At 50.8% G+C, this 27,215-nt stretch overlaps 2 protein-coding genes across 3 annotated transcripts in view; both read left to right on the forward strand.

The window, feature by feature from the left end:
• The first annotated feature begins 1,391 nt into the window (after nt 1-1,391).
• PLA2G15 (phospholipase A2 group XV) lies at nt 1,392-12,355 on the forward strand. Of its 2 annotated transcripts, none has more exons than XM_058528111.1 (6): nt 1,392-1,590; nt 4,744-4,900; nt 7,514-7,632; nt 7,879-7,977; nt 8,372-8,596; nt 10,393-12,355. In XM_058528111.1, the coding sequence occupies exons 1-6, from the start codon at nt 1,476-1,478 to the stop codon at nt 10,902-10,904; spliced, it is 1,227 nt and encodes a 408-aa protein (XP_058384094.1). In that variant the 5' UTR covers nt 1,392-1,475; the 3' UTR covers nt 10,905-12,355. The 2 variants fall into 2 exon arrangements, with proteins under 2 accessions (XP_058384094.1, XP_058384095.1); XM_058528112.1 differs by having other exon boundaries at nt 1,392-1,518.
• Nucleotides 12,356-15,201: 2,846 nt separating this feature from the next.
• The window catches only part of SLC7A6 (solute carrier family 7 member 6), a 38,896-nt gene continuing 26,882 nt past the window's right edge, over nt 15,202-27,215 (forward strand). Inside the window, exons 1-2 of the mRNA XM_058528109.1 lie at nt 15,202-15,268; nt 17,235-17,361. The gene's annotated coding sequence lies outside the window, so the exon portion shown is untranslated. The remainder of the gene's footprint in view (nt 15,269-17,234; nt 17,362-27,215) is intronic.

Consider the following 27,215-nt stretch of genomic DNA (forward strand, 5'->3'; position numbering starts at 1 on the left):
TCCCTAGCCCTGGCAGAAAGGTCTTTATGGTCTCCCACACTGGGCGTACACTAGATTGGTTTTCAACAACCCCTCTGCTGGGGCTTGGGATGGAGGTGAGGGAGGCAGGAGTTTTGGGAGGGCCAGGGCCTGAGGTGGGAGATAGTTGGACCTTAAGAGAGTAGGATACTCCAATCAGCAATGTGTTTCACTGTTAGAACACAGGAGGGGCCGGGCCGGCCACGATGGTGAGTAGACTCATTGAGGAGCACTCTGAGAGGCTGGAAAGGGTCAGCAACTGACCAGGAAGGAGGGAAGGAGGGAAGGAGGGAGGGAAGGAAGGAAGGAAGCAAGGAAGGAAGGAGGGAAGGAAGGGGCAGGATAGGTCTTGGGACCAGGTAGGGATGACTAGGGTGTGGACTGGCCCTCGGGAGGGGGTGTGGAGAACCAAGACCTCCAGTCTCCAAACAACTGTTCCCCCTATCCCAGAATGATGCATGGTGCCGGCATATTACCGGCTGTCAAATCTTTGACCACTCTGGTCGTCCCAGATTCCTCGCGCAGGGAATCTGTGTCCTCTCTGGATCCCCAGGTTTGCGTGGGGTGGGAGGTGTGGGGGACCACGAGGTCCCAACACCCCTCCAGCTCTGCGGGGGAACTTGCCAGTGGGCTGTGGCGCAGGGTTGAGGCTCAAAACCACTCTCAACCTGGCGTGCGAGCTGCTTGGTCAGGCGGGGTGACTCCACACTCCGCGCCTCTAAAACGGGCGGACAGACCTCTCACTGGGAAGCGAAACACGCTGACCTGGCGTCTACCCGTCCCACTTGCATCCCTAACCCGGGGTAGACGGCAGAGGGCCCCTGGGCCGGGGTTGCCTGAACCTAAGTGCCCTCGGGGCAGGGTGCGAAGAACCGGCGTGGGAGTTGCACAAAGGTCCTGGGCAGCTCCTGGTCCCCTAAGACCCAAGAACTGCCCGAGACTCACTTCTCCTCTTCTTCCCCTTTCTTTGACCCGGGTCGCTCAGCAGCGGCGAGCACTGGACCCTGAATCCCCGTTCGGCCCGGACCTTTCCAGATCTCAGGTCAAGGAGGCGTCAGGTCAGGGGGTGAGGGCTGCGCCGCGTGGACTTCGGGTACCGAAGGCTGGCCTGGGTACCCAGCAGCTGCGAGCTGGGTCCGCGGGGTCGCCCACAGACAGCGTGGAAACCAGGCTGAGCCTCGATCGATCGATGAGCTCGGCGCGCGGCGCAGTCGAGGGAGCTGGCCCGAGATAAGCAGGGGCGGGGCGGCGACCTCCTACTGGGAGGGACGCTCTTGGCGGCGAGTCCTTATTGGCAGGCTGTTTGCGGGAGGCGGGCCCTGGTTGGCCTGGCCGCTGTGGGAGGCTGTGGGAGGCTGCGGGCGGCGCGGGGTTAAGCGCGTCGCCGCCGCCCCGGCCTAGGCGCGAGTCCGGAGCGCTGAATCCGTACCTCGGACCTGGAGCCGCCGTCGCGCGCCATGGGCCTCCGCCTCTGCCCCTACCGCGCGTCCCTGCTCCCAGGTGGCCTCCTGTTCCTCCTGCTGCTCGCAGACCCGGCGCTCCTGGCCGGACGTCCCCCCCCGGTGGTGCTGGGTGAGGCGCGCGTCCAGTCGTGGGTCTGTTCTCTCGTGCGTCCGGCAGGACGGGGTGCGGGCGGGGCTGTCTTCCAGGTCTGCATCTGCTCTAAGCACGGAGTGGGGGAGCGTATGACTGTCTTGTCACCTGGGTCGGTCCGTCCACCTCCCGCTATCGTGGGCGCGGGTGTGGTCAACCTCTTATCACCTTGCCATGTAGAATATGGGGGTAAGTGGGAGGGTTACTGTGAAGTTGCCCATCAGTCCGCCTGTCCTTGTCAGTCCCAAGCCTTGCCTTGCCTTATCCCTGTTTTTTTAGCTGGAAAGACCGAGGCCCTTTGGCCCCGCTCCTGAGGGCCGATGGGGGTAGGGTGGCCTCGGAGTTGGCCCCCAGGAGCCTGAGCTAGGGCTTGACTTGGGCTTGGTTAGGAGGCTGCCTCCCTCGACCCTTCCAGCCCCACACGGTTCAGAGGGCATTACTGAAAGGAAGCTCTTTGAGGAAAGAATTGTTTTCCTAGCCTGCCAGCAAGGCTCCCCCTAAACTTATTAAATGGGTAGCACTGGGCCTGAGGGAAGCGGCCCAAGGGAATCTGAGGATTGCTAAAGACAGAGGTAAGGGTTGGGACAATGGCTATGATTAGATATCAGGGAACATCCCCCTGCCAGACCCACTTGGACTAGGCTATGTTGGGACTAGGTGACCTCCCCTGCCTACCCTTTCCTTGGCCCTGGCCCCAGCAACTGTACAGGAGCCACAGTGTTTCCTTGTGGTGGTGGGCAGGGATGAGACCTTTGTCTTGAGGGCCTTGGATGCCCTTCAGGCCGTCAGTCCTACCCAGAGCTAGGGTGTTGGTGGCCAGCCGGGACTCCTGAAGGCAGAGGCATGCTGAGGTATGTGTTACATACTGAGTCTGCTGCAGCATGACCCTCAGGCTCTTTCTGCTGGGAGTATTTGAATGGGGATGATGCAGATCACAGAAGGATTGGCAGGCAGTGTGGTCCCACCAGGAGCTCTGGGCCAGGAAATGCTCCAGGGATGCTGGGCCCAGGTTCACCATGGGATTTGGACAGACTTGGCCTTGCCTTCCCTCAGCTTGCAGGATGATCCTCAGAGATGAGGTCTGTGCTGGGCAAGTACAGAGAATCCACTGACCCAGTGAAGGAAAGCTTCCTGGAGTATGCAGCTGGAGCTGAGGCCAGGAAAGAATTCTAAACAGAGGGAACTACATGTCAGAGGGAGGGAGGTAAGCAGTCCAGGCTGTGTCTGGAATGGAGTGGGGGGAGGAGTGGATTGTGCAGGGCTTGTGACTGGTTGGGTCATCTGGACTTCATCCTGGGAGCCCGCAGGACAGAGATGAGGTCTATGCTGGGCAAGCACAGAGAATCCACTGACCCAGTGAGAGAAGGCTTCTTGGAGTGTGCAGCTGGAGCTGAGGCCAGGAGAAAGTTCCAGGCAGAGGGAACTACATGTCAGAGGGAGGGAAGTAAGCAGTCCAGGCTGTCTGGAATAGAGTGGGGGGAGGAGTGGATTGTGCAGGGCTCGTGACTGGTTGGGTCATCTGGACTTCATCCTGGAAGACCGCAGGACATGAGTGGGCCTAAGGAGTTCTGAGTATGAAGGGTATGGCATTGAAAAGTTTGTGGTCCTTCACCAGCATGCAGCCTTATTGCCTGGATTGGTACTAGCTGCACTTATCAGTTCATTCAGTTTTTGGGTATCCTAGATCACAGCAGAGGAGCCACAGGCCCCACTCAGAGTCAAGGAGTAACTGGAATCCTAACCTGCCCAGCTTTTCAGAGAGTGAGGCTGTTGACATTAATCCTGGGAAACCCTGTGGTGGGCAGCAGACCAACTGTTTCTGAGCACAGAGCAGGGACCTGATCTTGACCATCAGAGGATCAGCATTCAAGGGTGACCAGCCTCTATGGGTGGGACCCAGATTGGTGGTAGGGGAAGCAGAGGCCAGAGAAGTGATACAGAAGCCTCTGGGCAGGGGGAAGGGACTGTAGCAAGCCATTTCCACCTCTCCCAGCCTCAGTCTCCTCGTCTGTAAAGGGAGCATAATAAGGATGTTCTCTCCCAGCGTTATTTGAGGTGAAAGGCACATGGATGGCTCTTGTCCTAGTTCTAGGCACAAAGGGGCTCAGGAGGTGACCACTACTATTTTTAGAGGCCACACAGCCTGGCCAGGGTAAAAGGCATCCAGGCAAAGCATATCTGGTGACTGCCTCTTTCAGCCATTTCCTCTTTGATAGAGACAGTGATCAAGGTCTCTGCACTGTGCTGCCCAGTTCACAAGCACGTCATCCAGAGGCCATCATGCTGGGGACTCCCCACTTCTGCACCCACATCGTGAAGGGAGGTGAAGGCAGGTGTCATACTTGCGTCCCATGGCTGCCCTGAGGACAATATGTGATGGTGCACAAGGAGGACATGTCCTCGGAAGGGCTGGGTTCACAGTTGGAGCCCAGTGAATGCCCAGGAGAGCCAAACACTGGTTGTTTACTCAGTGATCATGGATCCTAAATGGGGGTGTGTTTGGAAGTTGTCGAGAGCATGGCATGTGGGAGCAAGTGAGGCCTGAGAGGTCACTGGGAATAAATAGACTGTGAAGGGCCTTGAGTGTTGGACAGTGAAGCAATGGGGATGGGTTTGAGTGTCACAAGGGCCCCAGGGCTCTGTGTAGACTGGATAGGCTGGCTTGGGTAGAGAGAAGTCATCCTTGGGGCTGGGTCACACCCATTCCCACTGGGCTGTGGCTGGAATAGTGTGTTGTTTCAGGGTAGCCATCTCCAACACAAGCTCCAGGTGCCAAGATGCTAAGGCCCTCCAGATGATCTGCCTTCTGGAACCTTACTGGGCTCTGGCCTTTAGCAAGGCCGGGGGACCTCAGTAGGCCAGCAGGTGCCAGTATGAGCTTCTCTTAACTGTGTTTCTGTTCATTGCCCCCCTCCACAGGCCTGTCCTGGAGTCCTTTCTCTGGATTCAGTTTTGGCTGGTTAAGTGGCCCAATGTTCTATCCTGTTTCCTACTCCTTCTCTCAGCGTAAACAAGGCCCTGCCTATTCTGTATCCTGGGACGGCTATGGGTAGAAGCCCTTTGGGTTCAAGCCTCGAGGGTCTCCAGTCTGCCAGGCCCAGGGCCTCATGCATGCTCTGTGTGCCCCTACAGTGCCTGGTGATTTGGGCAACCAGCTGGAGGCAAAGCTGGACAAGCCAACAGTCGTGCACTACCTCTGCTCCAAGAGGACGGACAGCTACTTCACACTCTGGCTGAACCTTGAACTGCTGCTGCCTGTCATCATTGACTGCTGGATTGACAATATCAGGTGGGGGCTGGAGCACAGATGGGGTGCCGCTCACCGACCTAGCCTAAAAAAGCTCTCAGAAACCATTTCCATCTCACCCCCACCTCAAGAGACCTCGAGGTCACTGACCTCTCTCCCTTCCCATTTCCTCAGCCTAGTCAGCGCCACCTCTGCGCTCTCTCAGACAGAACTTTCTTCCCTTTCCTGCTGCTCTTGTCCCTACTCTCTCTAGTTCAGGTCTTGTGCCTCGCGCCCTACTTGTGGTTTCTATGTTCCAGGCCCTATTCATAGCCTCAGCATGGTTTCCACCCCTTCCCTGGCCTCTGACTTGGAATGCACCAACTTAACTGCTGTGCCACCGGGCCAGCCCTTCAAACCTGCCGCTCCATCTGCTTGTTCTTCCTGGGACGTGCCATGTCTCCATGCCTTTGCACATGCTGTTCTTTCAGCCTGGAATCTAGCTCTACACCCTTTGCCTGATAAATTCCCTCCCATTCGCCCTTTAAAACCTGAGCATAGTCCCCCTGTGAAGTCTCCTCTGCCACTCCCTAGAGCTGTTAACCTCTCCTTCCCCCAGGCCACATGCCTGTTTCCTCTGACTCTCATCATGTCCCAAACTTACTTCCAAGGATCTTTCCCTGATAATAATAATGTAATTAGAATTACTGCTTGTTGAATACAGGCACAGTACAGTTTACATACTTTCTTTTACTTAGTTTTACAACAACCCTATGAAACAGATGCTATTTTCAAATCTTTTTTTTTTCCTTTTGAGGAAGATTGGCCCTGAGCTAACATCTGTTGCCAATCTTCCTCTTTTTCTCTTTTCTCTCCAAAGCCCCAATACATAGTTGTATATCCTAGTTGAGGTCCTTCTAGTTCTTCTCCGTGGGACCCCACCTCAGCATGCCTTGATGAGGGGAGAGTAGGTCTGCACCCAGGATCCTAACTGGAGGATCCTGAGCTGCCAAAGCGGACTGCACCAACTTAACTGCTATGCCGCTGGAATGCACCAACTTAACTGCTATGTGCCGGGCCGGCCCTTCGAACCTCTTTTTTTTTTTTGGTGAGGAAGATCAGCCCTGAGCTAACATCCATGCTAATCCTCCTCTTTCTTTCCCCGCCCCCCCCGAAAGCCCCAGTAGATAGTTGTACGTCATAGTTGCACATCCTTCTAGTTGCCGTACGTGGGACGCGGCCTCAGCATGGCTGGAGAAGCGGTGCCTCGGTGCATGCCCAGGATCCGAACCCGGGCCGCCAGTAGTGGAGCGCGCGCACTTAACTGCTAAGCCACGGGGCCGGCCCTCAAACCTCTTTTACAAGAGGAAATCTGGAAGCTCAAATAGGTTACAAAATTGCCTAGGGTCACTCAGCTAATAAGTGGCAGGACCAGGACTCAAACCCAGAATTGTGTGGCGCTGAGCTAAGGTTCCCTCCCAAACTGAGCTTGAAGGCAGGGACTGTGTCTCTTTTATCTTTATAGCAGGAGAACCAGGAACACAACTGGTGCTCAACAAATGTTTGAGCTGAATGGAGTCTCACAAATTAATAAATTTTCTCGGAGGTACACTAGCTCTCTCTCCAGGCACCCTGCCCTTCCCTGTTGTTTATGATGCTTGCTTTGTTGACTCTTTCCTTCTCTGTGTGTGATCAGGGTTATTTCTAGGCTGTTGATCTGCATGTCTATTTTTGTACCAGAGACATGGTCTCAGTACTGCCAATTGGAGGTACAGGCTGATACTGAGAGGGGCTTGTCTACCTTCACTGGTCCTCTGACCTGTTTAGATTTTCATCTAGCACAGAGCTGTACTGGCTTTCCAGAACAGTTTTGTGTACTTTGCTGAGTGGCCATTGGGATAATCTACAGATTGCCCTGGAGAGAGTGGGCCCCTGGACCTATTATTTGGGCCAATGTTGGGATCCTGTCAGCTTTCTTTGGCTGATCTTTAAGGGGGAGGAGGGGTGGGACTCAGGACCACCAGGGACTGCAGGTCTAACCTGTGTTTTCTTGAGCACGTTTGTCTCCTTGGTATCAGGGAGGCCAAAGCAGAGTTGCTGGCCTGGCATAAAGCTTTCCTCCTGTCTCCATCATTTCTCCAGGCCTTGCCTGGTCACCCACACAGCAGCCACAGGGGCTTGGGCCCTGAAGTGGGGGTCTCTCTGTCCAGTTCTGTTGTGTGCTGTGCTCACCATCTCCTTTGCCCTGTGATGTGTTATGACGGGTGGCAGGAGATGGGTCTGTGGAGATGGGGCAGCGGGAGCCTGTGAGGTTAGGCTGCCTGCCTTTTGGGGTCAAGTGTGATGTTCATGGCAGAACCAGGCCTGGTGCTTCCCTCTCCCAACCAAATCCAAGACCTGCATTCTGGTGTGGGTGACATTAAGGAGAAGGTAATATTGCCTCAACAGGGGTCCTGGGGTCCATGTTTGGAGTAAGCCTTGTTAGGAGTCCTCATTTGAATGTAGTTACTCTGATCTGTGCTTTATAAACTTGATTTGTTACATTTTGGTCTCCCCTATACATCTGACCAAACCTGAGGTTGGGAAGGGAGTATGGGTTAGGACACAGGGCAGTATTACGACACACCAAGTTCAGTGTTACCTCTGGATCACCAGCTCAATATCCCCTCCTGACAGGCTAGTCTACAACAGAACATCCCGGGCCACCCAATTTCCCGATGGTGTGGATGTGCGTGTCCCTGGCTTTGGGAAGACCTTCTCACTGGAGTTCCTGGACCCCAGCAAAAGCAGTGTGGGTATGTAGCCCTTCCTCCTGCCCTCCAGGGAATGGGGCTGGAGGTTCAGTTGGACTCCTAGGGTGGGAGGAACCCTGTCAGTTTGAAGGAGTAGTTTGTGAACTGTCTCTGATCAGTGTGGGCAGAGCCCTATAGCACTCCTTCAGGGGCCTCCCTGCAGTAGATGTCACAATCTCCTTGGCAGGTGTGGTGTAGGTGGCTGGCACTGGCTGTACCCTCTCTGATCCTATGCATTTCTGCCTACAGGTTCCTATTTCCACACCATGGTGGAGAGCCTGGTGAGCTGGGGCTACACACGGGGTGAGGACATCCGGGGAGCTCCCTACGACTGGCGCCGAGCCCCAAGTAAGTGGTCACCCTCGTTTCCTCCCTGAGGTCTTAGGAAGTGGGGACGAGGACGTCACAGCCACCACAGGCCCTGGGCTCTCCTATCCTGGGGCCTCTGGCGTCTAGCCCAGTGGTTACAGCTACCACCCCTGGTCAGTCTGTCCTGTCCTTCCCCATCCCTCACCCCGGGATTTCTAGGCCTTAGCCCTGGGGACAGAGAACGAGGCTGAGGAGGGGAAGGGGAGCCCCTTTGTTTCCTACCTTCATGGAAACCAAGGGGAAACCAGACTGCTTCCACTTGGATTTTAGCACTCTCTCCACCTACCTAGTCCTGGGTCTGGCCTGAGAAACAGTCAGCAGTTCAGGCCCCAGGACCCTTCCTGCCTGACCCCCGTCTGGCTCTGGCCTGCAGATGAAAACGGGCCCTACTTCCTGGCCCTCCGGGAGATGATCGAGAAGATGTACCAGCTGTATGGGGGCCCCGTGGTGCTGGTTGCCCACAGTATGGGCAACATGTACACGCTCTACTTTCTGCAGCGGCAGCCGCAGGCCTGGAAGGACAAGTATATCCGTGCCTTCGTGGCACTGGGTGCGCCCTGGGGGGGCGTGGCCAAGACCCTGCGTGTCCTGGCCTCAGGTAAGACCCTGCCTGGCCAAGCATGGGGGTGCTGGTATTGGGGATGGTGCCCTCTCTTTCCCTCTACACTGTCCTCCTGGGCCACCCTTATGTCCCTTCTCTTGGGTCAGAGCCCTTCTTTCTCCAGAGTGGTATTCTTTTCCAAGCATCTCTTTTTTCAAAAGAGAATCCAACACTACTCCTAATTTCTCTAGTTCTTGACCCTTGTTATCTGTGTAAGTTTCTTACAGCATGTACATGGAGTGGCATACTGTTGGTCGTACAGGTACTTGCTTGTGCACACGTGTACACACACACACTGTGCTCAGGCCTGGCTGACCTAACTTGTTTGGCCCAAAGTTCTTTGGGGGAGCCTTCTCCCTCTCTCTTACCCCCATCCTCACTTCTTCCTTACCTTTGCCCCAGAGAAGGAAGGTGGGACTGCAGTTTCCTGTTTATGAGTTACCCCTCCATCTGTGGCCGTGGGGAGCCTCTGTGGGCAACTCAGGGAGGAAACAGGTGCAATTTGTCTGGGCCTGCTTGCCTTGCAGTTGGGAAAGCCACCTCCTTCCCTATCCCTCCCCAATCCACCTGCCTTTTCACAACTGTCAGAACCTACCAGCAGCAGCCATAGGGCTTCCCTCCTTCTGCTAGGACTGAGTGTGAGCCCCATGACCCCTCACTTTAGGAACCATGAGCTGGGGCTGTGCCAAGTATGTGATGAGCTTTCTTCTTCAAGTCACTGGCACTGCCTGACCTGCTTGTTGGTCAATTGATCATTGTGAACAGGTCAGACCCAGTGCCTCTCCCAGTAGTGACCCTGAATTGGCTGGACAATGAACCCAGATATAGAGAAGACTCATCAGGGCCACCTACTCTGTTCAGCCTGGACCTGAAGTGACAGACGTGGGCACCGCCTGAGTTTGAGACAGGGAGCCATGGTGAAGGTCAGGCCCCGCCCCTTTGAGAGCGTCCCTCTGAGTTCCATTAGAGCTTTGGCTCAGATGCTGGGAAACTGTTCTGTCAGGCCCTGGGAGTCCGGGAGCAGGGGTGGGGTGGGAGGGGTAGTCCATGGACCCCTAGCTAGGGGCTTCCCATTCATCATGGGTCCCAGAGCCAGGTCCCACCACGAAGAGCTGTGGTCCTGTGCTCAGTCAGAGAGGTAGAGTGATGGGTGGCCACGGGTCCTGAATAGGTCAGAGGTCCCTGTTCCCAGGGGTCTCACTGGTTGGTGCATATGTTTATGTTGTTGGCATTCCAGTGTGAGAAGGACTGTCACTCTGTCTGCAGCCTCCCCTCCTGCCCTGTCTCCTGTAGGCCTGACTGCCCAGGTCAGTGAGAGGCAGGTGGGTGGGATGAGACCAGGGCTGGCTGGCTGCAGGTCTGAGCCTAGGAAAAGAAAAACGTTTACATAGCTCAATGTAATAAAAGAGAAAGAAGAATATGTCTCTGGGCTGCCAACCCGCTGATTCACCTTCGACAAGATCAGTGCCCACAGACCCAGTGATAAGTGCTCCCAGGAGGGTACTGTTTACACAATAAATCACCCTATGGATGTGTGCTAAATCCCTGGGGAAGAAATGTAAAAGGAAAGAAACAAATCTGGTTGGGTGCTTCCCAGATATAGCAAAAATAAAGGGAAACAATAAAAGCCAATGCAGGTGTAGGAGTTCTAATGGTGTTAACAGTGTAGAGATGCTGGAGTGCTGACTGGGCCACTGGCTAGGGTACAGCAGGGGGCCTAGTGGTGAACACAATGCCCAGCCAGCTTGCATTCCTGAGTAAAGACTGACCTGGTCGGAGCCCTCTCCCTGCAGGAGACAACAACCGGATCCCGGTCATTGGGACCCTGAAGATCCGGGAGCAACAGCGGTCTGCCGTCTCTACCAGCTGGCTGCTGCCCTACAACTATACCTGGTCATCTGAGAAGGTATTTGTGCACACACCCACGACCAACTACACGCTGCGGGACTATCGCCGGTTCTTCCAGGACATTGGCTTCGAAGATGGCTGGCTCATGCGGCAGGATACAGAGGGACTGGTTGAAGCCACAGTGCCGCCTGGTGTGCAGCTGCACTGCCTCTATGGTACTGGTGTCCCCACACCAGACTCCTTCTACTATGAGAGCTTCCCGGACCGTGATCCTAAAATCTGCTTTGGCGATGGCGATGGCACTGTGAACTTGCAGAGTGCCCTTCAGTGCCGGACCTGGCGCAGCCACCAGGAGCACCAAGTGTCGTTGCAGGAGCTGCCAGGCAGTGAGCACATTGAGATGCTGGCCAATGCCACTACCCTGGCCTATCTGAAACGCGTCCTCCTTGGGCCCTGATTCCTGTGCCAGACAGGGCTGGGGGATGGCTCGGCCACAGCTGCTTTTTTGGCCTCCGGGGCTGCCATGGCCCGTGAGTTTAGCAGTTTGTGACTGACTGTCCAAGGCCCTGGGTCTTGGGTTGTGAAACATCTGCCATGGGGAAGTGCTGTTTCTTATCCTTCCTCTGTGGGAATGAGGAAGGAAGAAATAGTCTGGACTCACTTGAGGAACTCTTGATGGAAAGAATGCTGCTGATGGTGGAATTGTTGTGACCTCAGGACTGGCTCCAAGGGTGGTTGTCTGGCACCTGGCCCCAATCCCTAACTCTGGGGCCATGCGTTCCTCCTACCCCTGTGACCTTTTCACACTTGCCCACCAGGCCCTGGCCCTTCAGCCTTCCTGTGAAGGATATTACTGAGCTGTAGTCCCTACCCAGAAAGGTCCCAGGGATGGGCTCCTGGACCCTAGGGTGACCCTTCCCACACACTGGCCACAGGTGGGCCTGCTTCTGGCCATGAGTGGTTGGAGCTGCTGGCTTCCCTGTGGCCTAGCTGCTCAACAGCCTGACTGTGGCTTCCTGGGGACAGCCTGGTTCCCCCTGCAGGCAGGGGCGGGTTGTTGTGTTCTCCATGGTTCCTAGGGCCTAGGGCATTCACTCCTACCCCCCTCACCTCCGAGAGCAGCCTAGCTCAGGATTGGGTAGCAGATGGCCCCCGGTTCTGGGGACTGTGTCCCAGGAGCCCTGTGCCCCTTGGTTGGGCTGTTGGCCACAGTATTGATGCTGGCTCCCTTTGCCCTGGGACTGTGGCTCAAGGATGAAGGCAGGGCCCAGTGCCATGGCGTTTTAGGTACTCATGAAGGAAGAGAACTCCAAGGAAGCAGCCAAGGCCACTCAGAGCTCCCCTCTTGCTAACCCCACCACCACATTGCCACCCTGCCCTACGGTCCCTCTAGCACCCAAGTGGGGCACAGGATTGAGAGGAGGTAGGGCTCCTGCCCACCCTGTCCAGCACCTACCCCCACCATGCAGCTCAGTGGTTATTCTGCAGAGACTAGCCCAGAAACTTGAGTGGGGCCCTGAGAGAGCCAGGTGCCTTGGGGCCCCCTTGGGGGTTTTCTGTCTGCCCCAGAGGTGCTGCATGGATCTCCCTGTGATAGCGGGATATAGAGAATCTGGATCTGCCTTGGTAGCAGTGTTCTCCAAGTGGGCGATGGCTACAGGCCAAGACTTGGGTCTAGCCTCTGGGGTGGGGTTCCAAAGCCACAGTCAGGCTGGACAGTGCTGCTCTCCCACAAGGTTTCTGTGGAGCTGAATTTTCTCTGTTGCGTCCATACCCAGCATCTGTCTCTCCCTTTGTTCTTGAGGGGTGAGCCCTGCATGGGGCTCTGAGCAGGCTGTACCTCGATTCTGGCAATAAAAGTATTCTGGATGCTATAAAGTGTCCTGGTCTAGGCTCTCTGCTCTGAGCATGAGGGAGGTAGTGGAGGGCTGATGGGGCTAGAAAGGCAGGTAATCAGGGGCTAGACCTTTCCTGGAGCCTTGATGGGTTTTCTCAGCACCAAAGCATTGCTCCTGTGCACCTCTGGGCTTCATCCTCCTGCCCCCTCTCCTGGAATCTAATTCCCCTCCTGGAACTAAGAACCATCAGCTGAAACATTCCCATTGGAATGCGGCTCCTGGCCTCCTCCTCCCCGTTCCTGTCTGGTGCCTGGTCAGCAGGCCCCGCATGCCAACCCAGAGCTAGGGGCCAAAGAGAATCCTGCAGGTCACCCTGGCTGGACTCCCCTTCCCAGCCTTCTGTCCTTTCTCAGCTTGCAGGTCTCAGCATCCTTGGAACCTAGAATTCTCTTTTAGGAAGCCATCCTTCTACTTTTGTTTTTTTTCCCCTTTTTCTCCCCAAAGCCCCAGTAGATAGTTGTATGTCATAGTTGCACATCCTTCTAGTTGCTGTATGTGGGACGCTGCCTCAGCATGGCCGGAGAAGCGGTGCGTCCGTGCGCGCCCGGGATCCGAACCCGGGCCGCCAGTAGCAGAGCACGCGCACTTAACTGCTAAGCCACAGGGCTGGCCCCGACCCTTCTAGTTTGTTTCTTTAGCTCATCTGCTCACCTCTGTGCCTCTTTAGGGACAAAGTGAGACTGAGGGAGAAAGAGAGACTAGGCTGAGACTGGTATGGACAGAGACCAAGATGGGCAGAGACAGAGGCTGAGAGACTGAGGACCAAATGGAGATAGATAAAGACAGAGAAAGAGAGAGAGTCTGAAATAGGGAAACACACATAGGGATGAGGTCCAGGCCTGAATTCTGTGGTGCAGAGCCCAGAGCCAGGGGCCAGCAGGGATGATAGGAGCCCCAGTTTCTACCTCCTCCACAGAGCTGGGCCAGCCTGGGCTTCAGGCTTCCATGTAGTCTGGGCCGCTAGAGGGTGCTCTGAAGCCTCTGACCACACCAGTTATTGGCCAAACCTGGAAGAAGGAGTGTCCCAGAGACCACCCTAGAGAGAGAATGCCTAGGGATACATAGGTCCAGCTGCATCACTGGCCTTGGGAAAAGGATGACAACGTGAGAGGGAGCAAACTCTCACCCCTAAGCCCTGCCCAGCCTGACTCCCATCTCTGTCCTGACACTCACCCACCCATGCCACCCCTTGTGGTAACCTTGTAGCCACCCACTCACCTCTGACCCGTTTCAGCCCCACTGCCACCCTTGGTTTCACAACTGCAGGGAGAGGGCATGGAGTCAGAGCACGCTTCAGGTCCAGCAGACTGGGGCTCAAATCTGAGTTCTACCAGTTCTAGCCATGTAGCCTGGGGAGTCTCCTGACCTCCCTGAGCCTCAGTTTGCTCATGTGAAGAATGGGGATGAATAAATGTACCATGCAGAGTCGTCCTGAGGAACACTGATGGTGTTGGAGAACATCCCATTCAGTGCTTGGTACATTGTGGGCTTTCAGCCGGTGGGCTGCTATAACTGGGTGTGAGACAGCAAAGCCAGAGGTCTGGGAGCTGGCAGGTTGGATATGCAGCTGTTGCAGGGACAGTGGTGTGGCTGCCACTGAGTCACACAAGTGTCCAGAGCCCTTCCTCTGCCTGGCCATGGAGGCAGGAGAAACTGATCCAGGGGGCAAAGGGTCAGACTCTAATAACTCCAAATATATACATCCTCTCATTTACACTTAGGGAAAGTATTCCAAGCCGAGAGCACAGGAGGGCAGCATCAGTGAGGGCTCTCCAAGGATCATCATCTCAGGTCTATAGAGGAGGAGTGGAAGGGTTTTTTGGCAGAGGAGCACCCCTCTGTAGGGGTGGGTTAGAGGGAGCAGGATAGGGATTGGGAGGCTATTATGGCTGGGGGGAAGAAAACCGTGCAGGGCCTAGTGGGGAGGGAGGAGGAAGGGTCCAGGGTGCTGCCCCTCTCTGGCTGGGTCAGTGGGTGGCGAGGAGCAGGGTTTTGGGTGTGATCAGTATGGAACTAGAGGATGTGCAGTTTTGTGAACACATGTCTGGGGGAAATGACTCCATGGTCCAGCCTTGAGGTGTGGACAGGAGGCTAAGGGGAAGGGCTCAGCTGCCCATGAGGTCAGGAGGCCCTAGACAGAGCCTCAAAGCTACTAGAGGAAAAGAAGCCCTAGAAGGAGATGGAGGAGGAGCAACCAGAGGAAGAAGAGGATTGGAGGATGCAGCTCTCCCAAGAGGGGTGTTAGCAGAGTCAGGCAGGAGAAGGTCGAAAAATGTCCTCAAGCCTGAGTCCCAGGAAGGCCTGGGGTTGGCTACTGAAGCCTGGCCATGTCCATGTGTCTGTGGGGGCCTTAATGGATGTTTGGTAGTCTGAGCTGTGGGAGCACAAGTCTTGGGTCTGCGTATTCCTAGCGTCCCTAGGCAGAGGGTTGCCTGTGAACCGGGTATGGAGTCTGTTTAGAGCTCCTTGTGTGAGCTGTATGGGGTCCCCCAGGGTGTTGGGCCCAGGCAAAAGGCCACATAGGAACGGGGTGTGGGGGCCGTTTAGAGCTCCCCGCGGGAGCGTCCCCGTATAGAATCCCTCGGAGGCCAGACGGACTCTGCAGGGTGAGTAGTAGCCATCCAGTCAGCGAGGGTAGCTGGGCCCAGGGTATGGCCCGCGTGGGCCCCAGCGTGGCCCGCAGAGGCTGGGACCGCATCCGGGGGCGCCTGAGCGCGGCCCGCCGGATCGCTGAGGCGGCGGCCGCCCCTGGGGCCCGGAAGCGCCACCGCCGGCCGGCCCGCGCGGAGCGGGGCACCCTGTCCCGACGCGACGCGCTGTCGCGATCCGGCTGCGGGTGACGTGGCGGGGGCGGGGTCTGAGCAGCCGCGCGGCCGGGGCGGCAGTGCGACAGAGCATCCTGGCGGCGCCTGGCCACCGTGAGGTAACGCGCCGGGGGTGCGGGGCCAGGGCCAGGCCGGGCCGCGTCCTGTGGGGCCGCCCTATTGGCGCCGCCACCGCCGAGTGCGGGATGCGGGCCTGGGGACTCGGAGCAGGACGGGCGGGGGCACGTGAGAGACGCTGCGGGTGAGAGCGTGCCGCAGGGTGCCGCTGAGCTTGTGAGAGGAGCCTTGAGCCTGAGGGTGGCTCCAGGAGTGTGGGAGACCCTGAATGTAAGACTGAGTGTGTGAGAAAGGCTCTGTGTGTGAGAGGGAGACTTTGAGTCTGAGGGTGACTGAGTGTGCAAAATCCTGAGTGTGAGGGTAACGCTGTTAGCGTGAGGGAGACTCCGTGTGTATGTGAGAGACCCCAGGTGTGAGGGTGATTCCATGTGTGAGAGAAAAACTGAAAGGGAGATTGCAAGTGTGAGGGAGACTAGGTGTGAGAGAGACTGTGGTGAGAGTGGCCCTAAGTGTGACACTGAATGTGTGAGAGGGCCTGTGTGAGATACTCGAGGTGAGTCTCTGATGGTAAGAAAGAGAGCCTGTGCTGTGTGTAGGAGACTCTGAAAGTGAGGCAAGACTGAGGGTGTGAGACTTGGAGGATATGAACCCAGGAACAGAGTTTCTTGGGGATGCTGTGAGATGGTCTAGTGTTGGGGCTTGGAGTGCCGGCCTTTGGAGCTAGAGAATGGTGTGGTCCTCTTATTATGGCTCTTTTTGGTGTCTTCACATCCTGTCATCTTGTTTGATCATCTCATGTCATAAATAGAAGGAGATATTTGTGAAACATCCTGAGAATTCTTCACTAAGCACTAAGCAGACAGTCTGGGCACCACGTTGTGTAATGGTCAGTATAAATGGGAATCAATATTTAATTTAACAGCTGTTTTTGAGTATTTCTTGTGTGCACCGGGCTATGTGCTTGGTGACACAGTTAAAAAGAATGTGGTCTCTGCCCTTGATGGGGGAAAAAAGCACTGCCAGCAAATCTAACACCGTGGTAGCAGAATGCTCGGCTATCTGATGCTTATCTCTGAGAGCTGCTCCCTGGTTTGAAGATCTGGGAGGTCTTTTGAAAGCCTGTGAGTGCTTTCTGAAATCATTTTCACCTATCTTTGCTTGCTGTGAGGCCCTTTAGGAAACTGTCCAGGCTGCCTGCGTTGCTGAGCTCCCATTATGTGCTAGTGGCTTTTGCTTCCCAACTTTGGTCTCAGACTGTCATTCAAGTTCTTATATTTGATTTTCCTTTCCTAATAAATATGTAGAAAATCACAAGCCCGATTATCTCCTATCTTCCTCCTTCTCTGACTGGCTGTGGACTTATTTTTATTGCAGACCAAAAGTAAATACTAGCTATGTGACCAATCTCCCTGGCAGTTCTTGGTACAGGAAATTTCCTGGGGCCGGCCCCATGGCGTAGCGGTTAAGCATGCATGCTCCGCTGCTGGCGGCCCGGGGTTCGGATCCCGGGCGCGCACTGATGCACTGCTTGTCAGGCCATGCTGTGGCGGTGTCCCATATAAAGTAGAGGAAGATGGGCACGATGTTAGCCCACAGCCAGTCTTCCTCAGCAAAAAGAAGAGGATTGGCATGGATGTTAGCTCAGGGCTGATCTTCCTCACAAAAAAAAAAAAGAAAAAGGAAATTTCCTGACCTCTGTGCTTCCTGCTGTAGTCTCCACATTGTGGATATATTTCTACAAAAGTGATGCAAACAGTGCTTATGGGACCTGGGACTCGGGGAGCAGCAGCTGTCCAGACACGCATGATTTGAGATAACCAGGCTAGCTCTCTCACACGTTTGGGCTGGCTGCTTCAGTTACATCCCGCTGTGGGTGAGAGGGAACTTCTCAATAATTGAGTGCTGCCCCTGCTGGGCATGTAAAACTTAGATTTTACAAAGGGAAATATCGTCCTGCTGCTTATTAGGTTCATTTTTTGATAAGTTGCCTCTTACTCTTTGTTGCAGAGATTAAATGGTCAAGACAGACAAGTGGAATTAGGCTTTGCTGTGGAGACTTCATTATCTTCTCAGTACCTGACCATTTATGATGAGGCGGCTTGAGGAAGTGTGATGTTTGCTTATTTCCTCACAGGTGAACATTATTGCTCTGTTCTCTATTAACTTTCTTGGATATTTGTGATTTGTAAAGAGTTTTAGTTATTTGTGTACAATATGAACACGATACTAGTAAAGAGAATGGCTCATACATAATTAACAATTATGTAACAATTTAATAAATAAAGTACATATTTATTATATTGTATCTCTTTCTAAAGACTAATTGTGGTGGTTTATAATTAAAAATACTTGCAATGACATTGTTAAAAAGAAATAGAAAACCAAACCATGGAAAAGACTAGATAGCAAATACTGTTGAGAAATGAGGGTATCTATTCACTGTAACTGGGAGATGAATTTGACCTTGAGCTTCCTGGTATCCTAGGTAAAAAGACAAAAGTAAAGAGTCACATAATTTTTGTTATTTGGTAGAAGTACAAAATATATATATATATTTTTTTAAGTTTAAGCATTAAAAAAATTATTGTGGAAAATTTATAAAACTCAGAGAAGTATAAAAAGAAAAAGTCCTCTGTCTTTTCACCACAGTTAAGATTTTGGTGTATTTCTCAACAGCATTTTTTTTTCATAGTCATCAATTATAAAAGAGTTTTTAAATCCAGCTTGTGAAATATTCTTTCTAATTGAACTTTGAAAGAACCATTTTTTTTCCTGAAAATTACATATGATAGTTTCATGAGAAAATTTTAGTGGTCTAGTGAATTTCTTTATTATTTGCTGTAGGAGCTTGGAAAATAGGATGAAAACCTATTGGCAAGCTGCATTGTGTCCTTACAAATGGGGCTTTATGCTAGCTTTTCAAGACAGGAACTTTTAAGGTACATTGAATGATTTAATGGAAATTGTCTTCAGCAGTGATTTTAGAGACTGTGTGTGTTAGAGAGAGACTGAGAGACTGATACTGTGTGTGATCTTCATGTAGGGGAAGAGGGAGAATTCCCCTTGCTCTTTCCCTTAAGATTCTTATGGCTGGTCAAATAATTAGAAAGGCAGGTTAGCAGGAGAAAATAAAACAAAGTTTAATAACATGTATACATGGGAGAAACCCAGAAAACGGAACAACTCGCCACAATGGCCAAGTTGCCCCCTTAAATATCATCTCAACTAAAGTCAAATGAGGTGGGCCGGCCCCGTGGCTTAGCGGTTTGGTGCTCGCGCTCTCCTGCTGGTGGCCCGGGTTTGGATCCTGGGCGCGCACCGACGCACTGCTTCTCCTGCCATGCTGAGGCCACGTCCCACATACAGCAACTAGAAGGATGTGCAGCTATGACATACAACTATCTACTGGGGCTTTCGGGGGGGGAATAAATAAATAAAAATATTTAAAGTCAAAAGAGGATGTTGGGGGTAATAGTTTGGGACTTCAAAGAGGGGGAAAGCAATTCACATGGAGATGGATGGAAAAGCAAATGTTTGTTAGACAACTGTTTACTGGGCCACCTATAGAGAATGTGGCCCAAGAGACAGAATTTCGATAAATGGGCTTGTTGGTACCTTTCTTATCACACCTATTTTACACTATACTATAGTTATCTCATGGTATCAGCCCCTTCCTGAAATAGGCCTTCTATCTTAAATTCTTTTAGGCAATTTGCGGGAAGCCCAAATGTTCTTCCTGAGTCTTCTGAGCCTTTATTGTCTTCAACTCGAAATAATCCGCATACCAGAGTGGCAATGATCCGCATACCAGAGTGGCGCATCTTGGGGCAGCCTGCTCTGAACCCCATCAGTTCTCTCTTCTGAAACTTCCTGGAAGTTTCACATATTAAAAGCTGAGCTGGTGACTGTAGAGAGAGAAATCGAGTTAGTAGCCGGGTGGTAAGAAATCTGCAAAGGGAGAAAAGAACATAGATTAGAATGAGGATAAACAGGCAGAAAAGAACAAATCAAAGCACATTTCCCCACACTCCATTAAACCCCACACTCCATTCCCGCATCCTGGAAATAAGTCAGTCTGATAAAATGTGTCAGCTTCGTTTATCTGATAGAAAATGTCAGTCTTCTCTTTTAACAGATGTAAGTTAGATACTGCTTGCCCTGTTTGATTCACATAAAAGCAACATTTTTCACTGATGAATCCATAAGCTCCTCCCTGCTGGGCAGTTAGTGTATCCAGAGCACGTGGATTCTGGAGCACCACAGAGGCTAGGCTGTTCATCTCTGACTGGAGTATTTTCCAAGTTTGCATAGTGGTGTTGAACTCTTGTTCCATTACCATGGAGAGATTTAGGATTGCGTTTTCCAACTCATAATCTCCAAAGCTGGGGGATAAGACTCTCAATGCTGAAAAGAACTTGGGGTTGTGATGCACAGGCAGATTCTCCATGATCTCTTGACTGGCATCTTTGCATGGCACAATCTTATGAACAAAGGAACCCAAGTTTGCAATTTTGCTGGCATTTAGGGTGGAGTATTTGGTGCCAGAAGGGGCCAGGTATCCAAGTCTACGTCGTCCTGACCACTTAGGTGGGAATCTTTTATGTACTTTGTTGCCACATAACATAAAAATACTAGTATGGTTTATAGACAAGTTTAGAACTGAATCTGTAGTTCCCAAGGTCTGGAGTATTCCATGACCTTTGCCACTGGTACTGTTAGTGCCTAAACATCTCCATTTTCCATGTGTTCCTGTCAATCTGTGAGAACAGAACAGATTGCAGAATAGCTGGTACAGGAGGCCTGCAGTCTGATTTTGGCAGCTATAAAGCCTGGTCCTGTCACCTGACCAAGTGAGTCCAGATTTATGATCCACTCACATATAGTCTGTGGTATTGGGCAGCTTAACCGTGCAAGCAGCTGCAATACTACAAGTTGTACAAGGGTGGCTTGTAAGCCATCCAGAACATTTATTTGGCAAATGTTTGTGCCAAAGGGAGTAGTGCTAGAGTCACTTATAATTCCCTTGAGAGGTTTGAAGATGCCACCTGTGGAATCAAACCACAGAGTTTTTTGCAATATTGTCCTGGTATGTCACCTGGGAAAGGTGCAGTGTTATGTTTACTTTCAAGTTTGTTTTGTGTGTGTGTGTGTGTGTGAGGAAGATCAGCTCTGAGCTAACATCCATGCCAATCCTCCTCTTTTTGCTGAGGAAGACTGGCCCTGGGCTAACATCCGTGCCCATCTTCCTCTACTTTATATGGGATGCCGCCACAGCATGGCCTGACAAGCGGTGCATCGGTGCGCGCCCAGGATCCGAACCCAGGCTGCCAGCAGTGGAGCGTGCACACTTAACCACTATGCCATGGGGCCGGCCCCCTATGTTGACTTTCAATGCAAAGGGAAATGTTTTCACCTATTGTCTTTACCTTGGCAAGGGACAGTCCTTGATCTTCTATAGAGGTTTTCTGGAGCCCAAGTGACTCACCAGGAGAAGAGGCAGAGTGAAGTTTTTCTTGTCATGGATTCCATATCCTGTTCATCCATCTTCTGTACTTAGTCCACCAGGTGTTCACATAAGCAGCAACAAAGACTAGTTCAGGTTCTTTTGCGCTATCTAGCTGTTGACATAACCAACAGTCAGACTGGTTAGTTAGCGTGGCCAGACTGGTTAGTTAGTGTAGTAAACTGGCATAAGAGAGTGTTTGGTCTATGCTCGACCTGTTGAAAAAGAGAGGGTTAGTAAAAACAAGACACAGATTGGAAAAGAGCCCATAGTGGAAATTAAGAGAGGGAAAGTCGGACAGATAGAGACCAGCACTCTCCAGTCAGTTTCCTAATAAATGATTAAAAGGAATATATATATATGTGTTAATATTTTATGTATGTGGTGTATATATGTGTATAAGGAGTTTTAAAGGTAAGGGGGAGAAAATAGGTGAAGGTGAGGTTTCTTGATCCGTGATCTTGGGAAAGCTGTCTACTTCGTGATGTCGGCTGCTTCTGGGGCCTGGGAATTGGCCCTGGAAATCCTTAGTTTAAGGTCACCTGTGGGAGTGATGTTCTGGGTCTATTTTGGTGTGGTTTGCATGGGTCCAGGAAGATTTTTCCTTTATTTTGATGGCAGTGTAGGTGGTCAGTAGGACTTCATAAGATCCTTCCCAGCGAGGTGATAGTGCATGTGTTCTTCCAAAGACTTTGATGTACACCCGGTCTCCTGGTCGGAAGGCATGGCAAAGCTTGTCAGAAGGTGGGGGCCGTGTCTGTTTTACCTGTTGACAATATGTTCAAGTATACTAGTTAATTTTTATATATAGCTAGTCATAGCATCAAATTGTTCACTTAAGTTCCCATAATATTCACTTAATCCAAGAATTGAAGGTTTAGAGATCCCAGTAGGCATCGGGCTTCCAAAAACTATTTCAAAAGGAGTCAATCCATGTCTCCTATTTGGAGTATTTTGAATCTTTATAAGGGCCAAGGGCAGAGCTTCTGGCCATTTAAGTCTAGTTTCTTTCCTAAAGTCCTTTTTTTTTTTTTTTTTTTGGTGAGGAAGATCAGCCCTGAGCTAGCATCCATGCCAATCCTCCTCTTTTTTTTTTTTTTGCTGTGGAAGACCAGCCCTGAGCTAACATCTATTGCCAATCCTCCTCCTTTTTTTTCCCTTTTTCTCCCCAAAGCCCCAGTAGATAGTTGTATGTTGTAGTTGCACATCCTGCTAGTTGCTGTATGTAGGACGCCGCCTCAGCATGGCCAGAGAAGTGGTGCGTCTGTGCGCGCCCAGGATCCGAACCCGGGCCGCCAGTAGCGGAGCGTGTGCACTTAACTGCTAAGCCACGGCGCCGGCCCCTAAAGTCCTTTTTATGTCTAGATTTTTGCGTTCCACTTGCCCTGATCACTGAGGGTGATACAGGATATGAAATTTTAATGAGTACCCCAGAGTTTTTGCAAGTAAGTGGTTTATCTCTGCTGTAAAATGAGTTCCTTGGTCTGATTCAATCCATAAAGGAGTGCCAAAACGAGGAATAACTTTAGTTATTAATTTCTTTACCACTGTTGTGGCATCTGCATATCTAGTCAGATAGCATTCAGTCCATCCACTAAACATGCAGACAATAACCAAACTGTGAGAGGGGCCTAAAGCTGGGAGCAAGTCTATAAAGTCCATTTGGAGTGCCACAAAGGGCACTGTGGGCCTGGGAGGACTTTCTGGGGTATACTGATTTCTCCCAGAAACTTGGTAAGATTTGCAAGTAGTGCACTGGGAAATAATTTGGTCAGAAATTTTATGGATGCCAGGGAAAAACCAATTGTCTTTTAGTTCCTTTACCATCCCCCATTTGCACATATGTCCCATTTGGTGGGAGATAAGTGCAAGCCTAAAAGTCAAAAGAAAAGGAGCTACAGGGAGTCCATTTGGCCCAATGTATAATCCATCTGATAATTGTTTGGAACCCTTTTGTATCCAGTTGTCTTGTTCAGACCGTGGGGCATTTGCCTGATAATAGTATCAGTCAGGGATAAAGGCAGGTTTAAAAATTGGGTGGAAAAAGGATAAGGGGGTCCATTATGAGCTGCATGTTTAGCAGCTCTGTCAGCCCTGTCATTTCCTAAAGATATGATATCGGTCTCCTTAGTATGGGCTGAATCCATGGGGTTTCCAAATTGTGCCAACAGTGTGACAGACTCCAACAGCGTATCTGGAGTCTGTGTAAATACTGGCAGTTTTTCCTTTTGCTAATGTGCAAGCTCTAGTAAGAGCTATGAGTTCAACAGCTTGGGCTGATTTTACAGTGGGCAAAGAATAAGCTTCAAGAGTTTCATGTGGGGAAACTATGGCATAACCGGTTATTATGTTTCCCCAGAAATTTCGTTTACAGGAGCCGTCACAAAATAGAAGTAAGTCTGGATTGTCTAAACGGATGTCTGAGAGATCCTCTTGTGGCTTCGAGACCATTTCTATAGTTGCAAGGCAATCATGTGGAATGGAGTGGGGCTCTCCATCATCAGGAAGGGGCAGTAAAGTAGCTGGATTTAAAGTGTTACAACGATGTAAGTTGATGGAAGGGTTAGTTAAAAGAGACTGCTCATAGGTGGTCTGTTGTCACGTAGAGAGGTGTTGTGTCCTGTGAACTTGCAAAATAGTGGACACAGCATGGGGAACACAGAGATAAATGGGAGAGCCTAATGTTAGAGTACTAGCTTTGTCAATCAGGGTGGCAGCTGCAGCCACTGCACGTAAGCATGGGGGCACTGTGACCTGATGCTACAGGGTCTAGTTGGCATGAGAAATATGCTACAGGATGTGTTTGAAAGGCAAAAGATTGTCTTAGAATGCCTGTGGCAATTCCATTATTTTCATGACAGTATAGATGAAAAGGTAAGCTGAGAGCCAGAGGCATGGACAAAGCTAATTTTAAGGCTTCAAAGGAATTTAATGCCTCTGAGGGCCAGGAAATAGGCTCTGGAGTGATATCGGGGAGAAGAGCATACAGAAGTTTAGCAAGGGCTGCAAAATTAGGAATCCATTGGTGGCAGTAACCAGCTGCTCCTAGAAATTTACGTAGCTGTTTTTTCATTTTGGAGAGAGGGATGGATAAAATTGACTCAAGGCATTTTGGGGTGAGCTTTTGAATGCCTTGAGATATCTCATGCCCTAAGTTGGTAACAGTCGTTTGCACACACTGAAGTTTAGATCTGGAGGCTTTATGGCCTCATTTAGCCAGTGCCTTCAGAAAAATGAGGGAGTCAGTAAGGGCTCCCTGCTGAGTTTGATTATAGAGTAGAAGGTCATCAACATATTGAACAAGAGTGGAGCCTTGAGTAAAGGCTACAGAATCTAAGTCAGCTTTAAGGACTTGGGAAAATATTGAGGGAGACTCACAATATCCCTGAGGTATGCGAGTCCATGTTCATTGTTTCCCTTTAAATGTAAATGCAAAAAGAAATTGTGAGTCAGGGTGCAATGAGATTGAAAAGAAGGCTGAGCAGAGGTCAGCTGCTGTAAACCAGGCTGTGTCAGCAGGTATTGAGGTCAGGATGACATCTGGATTAGGGACCACAGGATGCCGAAGAATTACAAAAGAGTTTATGCATCTGAGGTCTTGTACAAATCTATACATTTGGTTCCTGTCTGAGTCAAATTTGCCTTCTTTTTTTACTGGCAAGATTGGAGTGTTACAGGGTGAGGAAATAAAAACTAGTACATCTTGTTGCAAAAGGGAGTCTGTTGTGGGTTTAATTCCTCACTCTCTCTGGACAGTCGGTATTGGGCTACTGATGGAAATGGTTTATTCTTTTTCCAAGTGATGTGCATGAGTTCAGCACTAAGCAACAATCCTACCTCATTTGCATGTGTAGCCCAGAGACTAATTGGGACATCTTTTAAAGACTCATCTTCTTCAGAAGGATTTAAGATTTATTTTTTTATTTTTTTCCCCCCAAAGCCCCAGTAGATAGTTGTATGTCATAGCTGCACATCCTTCCAGCTGCTGCATGTGGGACGCGGCCCCAACATGGCCGGAGAAGCCGTGCGTCGGTGCGCGCCCGGGATCCGAACCCGGGCCGCCAGCAGCAGAGCACGTGCACTTAACCACTAAGCTACGGGGCCGGCCCTTTCAGAAGGATTTAAATCAGGACAAGTTTCTAGCAAGGAAAGTAGGAGACTTGAGGTTTGGTCAGAGGGCAAGGAGATAAAAACACCTTTTTCATTACAATTTATAGTGGCATTAAATTTACATAACAAATCTCTGCCAAAGAGGTTTGCTGGTGAACAGTCGGAGACTAGAAAGTCATGATGAGTGTAAGGGGGCCTAAAGATATTCGACTGGGCTGAGATATGGGCAATGAAATAGGTTGCCCAGAGAATCCAACAGCTTGAATAGAATCAGAGGTGACAGGTAAAGATAAATCCTTCAAAAGGATAATAAAATCACGCCAGCGTCAATTAAGAAATCCAGTTCCTGATCCTCTAAGTTTAATGGTAGACTCAGGGGTGCGACTGAGGATCGGCTGACCCCATCATTTAAGGAAAAATGCCCCTTAGGAGGAGAAAAACGAGCCTTCTGGGCATGCTGGGGCCAAGGGGGTATTTTTTTTTTTTTGTCTTTTTTTTTTTTTTTGAGTAAGATTGGCTTTGTGCTAACATCTGTTGCCAGTCTTTTTTTTTTCCTCCCCAAAGCCCCAGTGCATAGTTGTGTATCATAGTTGTAGAGTTGTAGCTCTTCTACGTGGGACGCCGCCTCAGCATGGCTTGATGAGTGGTGCAAGGGGGAATGTTTTTTAAACTTTCCCTTTTCTTGAGAGTGGGACATTCTCTTTTCCAATGCCCTGGTTTCTTGCAATACCTGCAATTGTCTGGAGGCAAATAGGGAGGCCTCTGAGTGGGCTTTAATTTACTTTCAGAGATGCATTTTTGCTTCTCAAAAGATTGAACTTGTGAAGCCAGAAGAGTTATCTTTAATTCTCTTTTTCTTTCCTGCTATTTTCAAAGAATTGTGTAGCAGCCTCTATTATTATTCTTAATGGTTCCCCTGACCAACCAACCACACTATTTTGAATTTGTTTTTTTAATATCAGGAAGAAAATTTCCAACTAAAGCAGAAATTAGGAGATTCCTATGTTCTGGGGCTTCTGGGTTTAATGCAGTGTGCCTTTGAAAAATTTGTATAAAATGTTCAACAAAGGCTTTTGGATGTTCCCCTTCATTCTGAGTGCATAATTCAATTTTTGACCAATGAACTTTAGGAGGAAATGCCTTTAAAATCGCTCCTATTAAATCTTGAATATCAGCCTTTAGCTGCACCACTTCTCAGTCATTTGCAAGAGGGCCTGGGAGAGGGTCTGGGAGAGGGTCTGGCCATCTCTTTCTCCTATGAGGGGGATTTTCTCCGGGGGGTCGTATGGTTTGTCTGATAACTACAGTGTAATAATGAGCTGGAAGAGTGCCCCTTAGCAGCCAGTTGAGATATCTGTGGGTGGGGTTATGAATAGCCATTAATCTTTCTAATTCCTTTCTAAATTTAGTAGGATCTTCTGACAATGGTGGCAGGAGAGTTTTATAATTCAATAGATCAGCTGCTGTCCAGGGGGCATGAATTCTCTACAGCAGGGGTCCAGGATACATCTGCATAGAAACATAGTGGACACTGCATAGAAACACCTGAAGCTGGCAGAGCCTGATTATAGAGCCCTGGAAAGTAGGAGGAGTTGTAAGGGACAGCAAAGCGAAGCTTCCGGCCTTTCCTGGCTCCTTCTACTAAGTTCACTTACTGGCTTGCAGCATTCACACAAGTAACCTGTGTACCCTTCACTTGGAGGTCAGGTCTGAGTGCCCCCTGTAAGTCTTCGAGAGAGAGAGAAGTTAAAATGGGCAGCTGAATGCCCTTTGGAGAAGTTGGAGTTCTAGGATCTAAGGGAACTGGTGGAGGAGCTGGCTGAGGAGCTAAGTCCTGAGGGGGAGGGTTTGAACCAGGGGCCCAGAGATCCAAAAGATCTTCTGGGGAATCAGGGACAGGGAGTTGGGGACACAGGGGAGCATAGGAGGGAGGAGAAGAGGAATTTTCATTAAATTTACTTTTTTGTGTGTGTGTGTGAGGAAGATCATCCCTGAGCTAACATCCATGCCAATCCTCCTCTTTTTGCTGAGGAAGACCGGCCCTAAGCTAACATCTATTGCCAATCCTCCTCCTTTTTTTCCCTTTTTCTCCCCAAAGCCCCAGTAGATAGTTGTATGTCATAGTTGCACATCCTTCTTAGTTGCTGTATGTGAGATGCCACCTCAGCATGACTGGATAAGTGGTGCGTTGGTGCACGCCCAGGATCCGAACTCGGGCCGCCAGTAGCGGAGTGCGCGCGCTTAACTGCTAAGCCATGGGGCCGGCCCTAAATTTGCTTTTTAGTCTTTGCTCTAAATCTGACTTCTGTTCTTTCATTTTATTAAGAGATTCCCTAAGGCTAGCCATTATATTTTTTTTGGGTTTTCTTTTCAAT

Source organism: Diceros bicornis, chromosome 32, assembly GCF_020826845.1.
Source record: "Diceros bicornis minor isolate mBicDic1 chromosome 32, mDicBic1.mat.cur, whole genome shotgun sequence".
NCBI lineage: Eukaryota > Metazoa > Chordata > Mammalia > Perissodactyla > Rhinocerotidae > Diceros > Diceros bicornis.